The sequence below is a fragment of the Emys orbicularis genome, chromosome 2 (assembly GCF_028017835.1).
Source record: "Emys orbicularis isolate rEmyOrb1 chromosome 2, rEmyOrb1.hap1, whole genome shotgun sequence".
NCBI lineage: Eukaryota > Metazoa > Chordata > Testudines > Emydidae > Emys > Emys orbicularis.
The window spans coordinates 289,238,036-289,246,862 of NC_088684.1; the positions used below are offsets into that span (position 1 = coordinate 289,238,036).

General features: G+C 40.3%; 1 protein-coding gene across 7 annotated transcripts in view; it reads left to right on the plus strand.

Annotated features, from left to right (window-relative positions):
- LOC135874248 (pituitary adenylate cyclase-activating polypeptide type I receptor-like) overlaps positions 1–8,395 on the plus strand; it is a 184,835-nt gene extending 176,440 nt beyond the window's left edge. For 4 of the 7 annotated variants that reach the window (XM_065399023.1, XM_065399027.1, XM_065399026.1 and 1 more), the window contains 3 exons: positions 4,687–4,816; positions 5,066–5,107; positions 7,811–8,395. In XM_065399023.1, coding sequence (XP_065255095.1) covers positions 4,687–4,816; positions 5,066–5,107; positions 7,811–8,020 — 382 coding nt within the window. In that variant the 3' untranslated portion in view covers positions 8,021–8,395. The remainder of the gene's footprint in view (positions 1–4,686; positions 4,817–5,065; positions 5,108–7,810) is intronic. The other 3 variants (XM_065399025.1, XM_065399028.1, XM_065399029.1) reach the window with 1 other exon arrangement.
- Positions 8,396–8,827: the final 432 nt, after the last annotated feature.

The window sequence follows — 8,827 nt, forward strand, 5'->3', positions numbered from 1 at the left end:
AACGCTCACTCACCAAGCCTTCACAATCTCTCTCTCACCATTCTATCTGCCAGGATTTCTAAGTCACAAGATGTGTCTGTGTTGAATCTTATTAATTAAAGACGGAAGAAAACGTTTAGGACAGCTCGTCCTCCCTACTGGCAGTTGTTTCCTAAGGTGTGGTTCACTAATGCTTTATCTGTAATGATTTTCTTGGTTTTTTATTAACCCACAGAGGCTGGGATTTTCAGCAATGTCTAAGGGGGATGGGAGTTGGCTGCCTCCCTCCCTTAGGTGCTTTTGAAAAATTCCTGGTTAATTTTCCTGGTAATGTTTGTTTTGCATCTGCGGGTCTGTTCAGTACCTAAGCAATTATTTCAGTCAGAAAAAAAAAACACTTAGAAAGCTTCTCAAGACAAACTTTTCTGGAGTTATGATCTGCTTCTTAGAAGAACTGCACCACAACTATAAAGCATTTCTCCAAGTTCTACCTACCTATACATTCAACTTAGACAATCTGTAATAGTGCCACCTTGTGACTAACAAGAATGTTATTGTCGAATCCAGCCCTAAGCAATGGTGAGACAATTCGGCATTGTATTAGCTCTCGTGGTCAGTATGTTCTTCTTAGTTATATTCTGGCTTAATAATCATATTATTAATTTCAATCTTTTACTCCTAGTTCTTACCCTCTTGTATCACTCTACATAATTTCTCTATATCCATGTTTTTACATACTTCAAATACTTATAGACCGTTATCATTCCCCTATCCACCTATCCACCCAACCCCACTTAGTCATTGTTATGCATATTTGGTTATTTTGGGTGGAATTTTCAAAGCCATATAAGGCATTTCCTTTAGACTTAGATTTATGATTAGAAATTAATGGTCATTTAAATATTTTGATAGCTTTGAAAACCTCTCTATTATTTCCTTAGAACTCAGTTCCAGATCACAGCACACACACACAAAATGTCTGTTTTTCTCAAATTAAGGTGTTTATTTTCCCAACCACACATAGTTTTGATTAAAACAAAGACCAATCATGTGTTTTAAAATCTTGTTTAAAATGTAAAATATTAATAGGGTAGAATATTCAATACAAATCACTGAAACGGGGACTAAATTAATCTAACATAGTTGATCTTTTCCATCTTTGATTCATGCAGACCTATGCCCCCAGCAATGCAAATGGGCTTCAGCAACCTCTCTCCAAACAAGCCCATTAGTGCAAATGAAAGATTCCTTATAGAGGACAAAGTTATGGAAGTTTCCTCTGTTATTTCTTCCCTTCTATTGTAAATGTATCTCACTTAGGGCATTAGAATTCAGGTTGGTTGAGGCAACCTCATCAATCAGGAGACGAAGAAAAAGAAAAGAAAAAAGTGAATCCATGTTTTTTTCACAATAAAACTCCATTGCTACTCTGACTCCCAGTCATACTATAAAAGCGAGAGAACCCATTCCTGAAACTGTGATAATAAAGTCTCTCATTTTTAAGGCTTTCATTGAAGACAGCCATCAAAACAATAGATGTTCTGCCTTGTTCATTGTCTAACAGGGCATTTTAGCTAACTCTGGTATTTTTAGGGGTGTTTGACTGTAGCCAGGAGTTTAGTTGCATTTCTTAGAGGCTGTGTCCCTTCCAAACAGCCAAGTAATGTTTGGTTGGCTAGCTAGTGTTTCTGCAACTTCAGTAGCATGTCTATTAAATTCTGTAGCCATGAATGTAAATGGAGGCAGTACGTTGTTACAGTCTTGCTTCCATCACTGCTTCTGCTTTCATTTTTCTTTCCTGCTGCTGCTCCCGATAAAATAACAGGAATCATCACTTCATCCTCAACAGACTCTTTCTGCCCGTTGCAGGGTGACTACCCACCATCGTGTTGCCAAGCCTTCTCATTCAGAAACAGCTATAGAGAGCTGCAAAAATTGCACCTGGATACAAATTTCTGCTCAATCCAGGGGATGTTCAGAACTGGTTTGGGTTTAGCTTATTATAGCGATAGGGCCAGCTGTGAAATTGGGATTTGTGTGCAAACTTCCCCAAGTTCATGGGTATTGAGATCCCAGGTTTTGGCTGTGACCCATCTGCAGATGTGATAGCTGGCTGCCAATACTGGATAACATCTACGGATAGTTTTTGTTTCATCAGTTGTTTTAATTTTGTGTTTGTTGGCTTTTGGTTTCCTCGCCAGCAGTTTTGTTACATACAAGATCTGCACAGTATATAAATTCTAGGGATCTCAGTTCCTTAAAGATGGAGGTTGTTAATGCCCTTCTCCAATGTCCTTTTGTGACATGGCCAGTCTATTGCACCAGATACTTCAAGTTGTCTTTCATCTAGGCTTGCTCTTTCGTTCATTTCTGTTTGTTTTCTTTGCCTTTGTGCAATATGAAGCATTGATCCATCACATTGCAAAGTTCATTTGTTCGTTCATGTGTTTTCTCGATAGCAGTAATGGAAACACAATTATGAAAGCACATGACCTCATTTTTTAAAAGAGTGAGGAAACTTGTTCTGTTTAAAGCATGATTTTATTTAGTATTTCAAAAAGTCTCATCAACCAGCTTAGAGCCTTTGTTTTAACATCCTGGTTCAGGAATAGTATGCTTCAGTCAGACGAGACAGACTCCTTAACAACATCTAATTCTTTTATACCCATTACAATCTCCTTTTCTAACTTGTTACAAGCCAATTTTTGATCTTCTATAAACCTGTGTGTGTATAAAACACTTCTTTCTTAGTGATCACTGTGCATGTATTTCCTTCAAGGTTTTCACGGGGTTAATTAAAGACAGTATCCTCCAATCCTGAGATGGCATTGCAGTTATAGATTCTGAGATTTTAAAGCCAATAGGGACCATTTTGATCAACTAATCACAACTCTGGTTAGCGCAGGTCATAGAAATTCACCCAGGCATTCCTGCATTGAACCCAGTAACTTGTGGCTGAATTAGAGCATGCCATTTCCATCCATTGTGAAACAATGTACTTTCCATTCAAGCTGGGTTTTTTTAAAACACCTTGTCTAAAGTGATGGATCTTGGAGAGAGGTATCTCCTTGTCTAGGCTTGATCTCTTCTCATTTAATGGCGAGCTTAAATATTGTAGTGTCAAATGGGTTTGAAGATTCTGTTAGCCTGCTCTCTCTTCTTCCAGTGCTTCTGTCACTTCTCTTATTCTCTATGATATTTTTGTAGTCCATAAATACGGCAGTTTATGATAGATAGATACCTATCTCATAGAACTGGAAGGGACCCTGAAAGGTCATTGAGTCCAGCCCCCTGCCTTCACTAGGCAGGACCAAGTACTGATTTTTGCCCCAGATCCTTAAGTGGCCCCCTCAAGGATGGAGCTCACAACCCTGGGTTTAGCAGGCTAATGCTCAAACCACTGAGCTATACTTCCCCCCTTAAATGTTTAGCAGTCTCCTCATTAATTTGATCCATTGTAGTGTATTGACTGATGAATCCTGTATACTCTCACAGCCCGTTGACGACCTGTACTTTGGCTGGCTCAAGCCGTGTCAGACAAAGGGGAATGCTGCAGAGGATGGGGAGGGGATACTGCCAAGAATACTGCCAGCAATGAGCCAGTGTCATATTTTAGCGGTGGCATTCGGTATAGCCATGTCAGCACTGCCTATGAAATAATTGCGGGGAGTTCTTCCAGAGCTCGGCCAGGGCCTCTTTCTTTCTCTATTCCCACCCGTATGCCAGCTCGTTTTAAGGGAAATGTTCATGTATCCCCATCAGACGTCTCTCAGCCACTCATCTTTCTACTGGAGGAAATTAACCTTTGCAATCCAGAAGTTATTCTTTGTGACCGCTATACCCGCTTTGTTTGCAGATAGGCATTCAGTTGGCTTGTTCCTTTTGTGTGCTTACCCATAAAAATTCAACTTGTATTGTAGCTGAAAGCAAGAGATGGATTCTCATGGTGGCAAGCTGCCTCACCAAGCATAGGCTTGCTTAATTAGGGCTTGAGTGATGCATAGACATTGTGCTGGCCCTCTATGTAGCGTGAATTTCATCCAGATAGAATCAATTGCTCACTAGTACATCTTTAGTTCCCAGTATTCTTGTCTAGACCCACTGGGCTCGATTTTCCTCTCACACTATTTTACATTGGTGCAACATAGTTGACTTCAGTGGAGTTACACATGATTTCCACCAGTGTAAATGAAAGCAGAATCAGGCCCCTGAGCAGTAGAGTCATGATTGCATAATACAATGGAGACCTCTTCTCTTTCAAGAAGAGGTGAACACACAGAGAGGAGATTCTGGGTGCTGCATATAAAGAAGGCAATCAGGTGGCGCTATTGTTCTTTATTTTATTTGTATTATGGTAGCACTCAGAGACCACTGCTAAGATCAAAGCCTCATTGTGTTTGGTACTGTACATATCCCTAGTAAGAGACAGTCCCTGTCCAGAAGAACATGCAAGCAAAATAAGAGAATACGATAGTCCACAGTTCTAAACTATTGATACATATTCATACTCAGACTGTACCAAGTGTCAGAAAATGGGGGCAGAATAAAATGTGGGTAAAATCAGGGGATGGGAACGAATGGGCAAATTTTATATATATTATTTTTATTTATTATTATTTTTTGCGAATGGAACACCACAAAAAGTTAATCAAAGCTCAAGTTGTCCCTGCAAAGATATATTAACATTCTTTCAATTTGTCGTAACAGGAGGCTGGCCCGCTCCACTCTGCTGCTTATCCCCTTGTTTGGAATTCACTACACAGTGTTTGCCTTTTCTCCTGAAAATGTCAGTAAACGGGAGAGACTAGTGTTTGAATTGGGACTGGGATCTTTCCAGGTGATTATACCATGAATTCTGCTTTTTTTTAAAAGAAAGAAAGAAAGAAAGAAAGAAAGAAAGAAAGAAAGAAAGAAAGAAAGAAAGAACTCTGTATTTGTTATGACTGCTATGCATGGATCTGTCTTTGACTGTGTGTTCATTCACTTACTGTATGTGCTTTGTAGACTAGCAGTTCTTCCCCCCTGCTATTTTCTATCAGTTCCTAGAGGATTTTAATTTAAGGTCTTTTCTCTCCTGTTTATCCAGGGCTTTGTCGTTGCTGTTCTCTATTGTTTCTTGAATGGGGAGGTAAGATTTTTTATATTTTTACCTGTTCTCCCTCCGCCCCCATCTGTTTAGCATGACATTTGCTTGTGATCACACCTTCAAACCCACCTCTAGGATGACCAGACAGCAAGTGTGAAAAATCGGGTCAGGGGGTGGGGGGTAATAGGAGCCTATATAAGAAAAAGACCCAAAAATCATGACTGTCCCTATCAAATCGGGACATCTGGTCACCCTACCCACCTCTCAGCTGTAATTCATTAGCTATCTACTCCTTGACTGCATCCAAATTTCAGACTGCCTTCATCAAAGCAGAAAGCATGGTCTTTTAGTCAAAGCACTGGGCTGGCAGTCAGATAGTTCTGGGTTCTGTTCCTGCCTTTGCCTCTGGCTTACCCTGTAACTGCTCAGAAAGTCACTTGGGACTCCTACTACCAGTGCAGGATTGGGTTCTTAATATCCTTATGTTACAATGTAGCTGTAAAATGGGAATAATAATAAATAATTCCATACTTTACCTAGGTGATTTGGAGCTATTTTTATTACTGCTTGTAAAATGATTTGAGATCCTTGAATGGAAATGGGGGATTTTGCCTCTAAAGATGCAACACAATATTTAATATTTATTTCCGATATTTTGCTGTGCGTAATATTTGCAGTTTCTTTACATTTTGTTAAATAACTTAGTCCTATTTTAAAGGGCACTTTCTCAATTTTGGCCTGTGGCACAGTGAGTGGAGAGGAATGAATTGCATTCATGGCCATGGCATTTATGATTCTTGCCTTTCAGATCCTGTAGATTTGATCCTAGATTTGACAGTTATTTTGTTTGTTATTAACCCAAATTGGTCTCTGGGGTTTGCAGTCATTGTGGTTTTCCATATGAGTGCCATTTACTATGGATGTGGGGGGGAGAATTAAAAATATAGGGCCAAATCCTCAGATGGGGTAAATCACCTTTTCTCAGTGGAGTGATGCTGATTTACATTATCTGATCTGGCCCTATGATGAAAGGCTGCTTGGGGGGAAATGATATATATATATATAACTGGCCTTGACAAGGCACTGCTTACAGGGAAGTTTTAGGCAGTGTTCTGCACTTTTTTACATAGGCAAATCTACAGTAATTGTGCATGGGTGAAATCCAATTTCCATGCAATAAAACTATGCTCTAACTTTGTCTGTGCATCTCAGTCATGAATTAAGATTGAGGGATATATTGTCTAGTTGATGTGCAGCATCCTAATAATGCTAAGCATTTATAACGAGCTTTCCATCGTTACAGTTCCTAAAGTAGTGAGTTTCCCTTAGATAGAAGATTAGTTGCTAAGTTGTATTTACATCCCCATTGCAATTAGTGCCACATTAGGTGAGTGTACCCTACTCTGTACATGTCATATATACACCGAGTAAGTTCAGCGGGCGTCATGTGGTTAACAAAGAAGAGTTAAACCTAATTACTTGTTCATCTTCCAACTGTACCTGTCATAGCATGTCCTATTATTGTGCCATTTAGGTGACATACCAGGATGATGCTAGAAAGGGTAGCATACACACTTTCATATCTGCCTGCTGTCACCCCATTGTGGGGAAATGATAGAGGAGAATGCAGTGTTTTAATTAGCCATACATCCACAAAAGGCGGATGGGGACAAGATGGGGATGAGATGTGTATGAAGCATATTCCATCTTGAATGGTTCGCCAAGGGCCCAATCCAAAGTCAATGCCAATCAAAGGGGAATCTTTCTATTGACTTCACTGGGTGGGGTGGTTCATGCCCAAGGAAAGATTAACTCAATAAATGCCAAATGCAATAGAGAGCAAAAAAGGCAAGCATGGTGATGCAGATTGTTTCCACTCATAAGGGAAAGACTCCGATCTGATTTGAGGATGGTGGGTCCACAAAGTTGCAGCCCATTGTTTCAGAACTGAAAAAAAAAATATCACTGACCGTATCATCCCTCTGCTCTGGATATGGGGGTGAAATCCTGGCCACACTGAAGTCAATAGCAAAGTTCAACAAGGTCAGGATTTCACCTGGAGTATCCAAGCTAACCACTAACTGCCTGGAGTTAGGAAGAAAGTACCCTTAAGGGCAGAGGAGTCCATACTTATCCATTACAGGATTTCATGGCTATGCTTCTTCTAAAGTATCTGGTATTAGCCGCTGTCATAGACAGGATACTGGACCAGAGTCATGACCCAGATACTATGGGAGTCGGTGTGCTTAGGAACATTATTAATGTTATTGTTACATTTTTATTTATTATTTGTATTATCATAATGCCAAGCAATCCTAGTCATGGACCAGGACCCCACTGTGCTAGGTGCTGTACAAACACAGAAAAACAAAACAGTCCTGTCCCCAAAGAGCTTACCATCTCAGTGTAAGACAAGAGACAACAGTTGGGGGAGTACAAGAAATCAACGAGACAGTAGTCAGCATGGTAGGCAGTGGACATGACAGGACCTCAATGCACCCCTGGTCTGATTCATGGTGGCAACTCATGTTCTCTGATGTCAGTGAGCATAGACTGAGTGTACAATAGGGTTGCATTGCATTTCCCCACTGCCTCCACCCCGTGCACATCTAGAATTCTCCCTAGAGTTCACTGAGGGGAGAAGTTCAAGACGGGTCTTAAACAAGCATTGTTTATTTTTGAAACTTGATTGTCTGTCAGCATGTACCCAAGCGGCTAAGTACATAAAAAAATGACCTTTTAAAGTTTCTCCCTAAAGGTGCAATCAGAAATAAAGAGAAAATGGAGGAGCTGGAAAGTCAACCGGTATTTTGCTGTGGATTTCAAACATCGCCATCCCTCTCTGGCGAGCAGCGGAGTGAACGGGGGGACACAACTCTCCATTCTGAGCAAGAGCAGCTCTCAGATTCGGATGTCCAGCATAAATGCGGAGAATCTAGTGACATGAGCAACTAAATAACCCCTCCCCCGAATAAAACCCAAGACACCCCTTTAAAAAGAAAAAAAAATCATAATTTTGGTGGTGTGGGTTTTCTTTTTTAATGATTATTATTATGATTTTTTTAATGTAAGATGTGTCCAAAAGCATGAAACAAAACATCCCTGGCGTTTTGCAGAGAAGAAAAAAAGGATATTTTTTTAACGATCATTGTAAATACACCACTAAGATCCACGCCATTGACAAAAAAAATCAATACAACGCCAAGCCCACCCCCACACACCCATTTAGAGCATCTGCAAGTAATCCATTGTCAGCCAAGTGTATCAAGTGATTGCTGTGCAGTTGTGAACATTGGTTGCCAAACTGATATAAATCTGTCTGTGCATGGACTTCATTGTTGTTATTTTGGGGGTCTGGATTTGTTTGTTTTTTCTAATCCAATGCATTGTCACTATGCCTCATTCCCATCTTTGTTGTCTGAATATTCTCAGTCTCTTTGGAGTCTTAGGATATAGCTATAACGTTGGGATTAATAATGCCGGCCAGTTCACCAAGGACTCTGGAAATGGATTTCATGGCTGGATTTGGTCAGAAGAACTCAGCGGACTTAGAACATCTGCTGTGACTGTCTGAGACAGCATACCTGTCACCATTCTGGAGAGAGGAATCCATGCAGCAGAGATGGGGTCTGCTATTTTAGGTTCTAGCTAAGCTGTGAATTTTCTAAGAGGGCCATCCATTTGAGAGAGATCTATATTTTTGAGGTTGATAGGTTGGAGTTTTGAGTAATGTGAACAAAGATTTCTTCCCTCCTTCCCTCC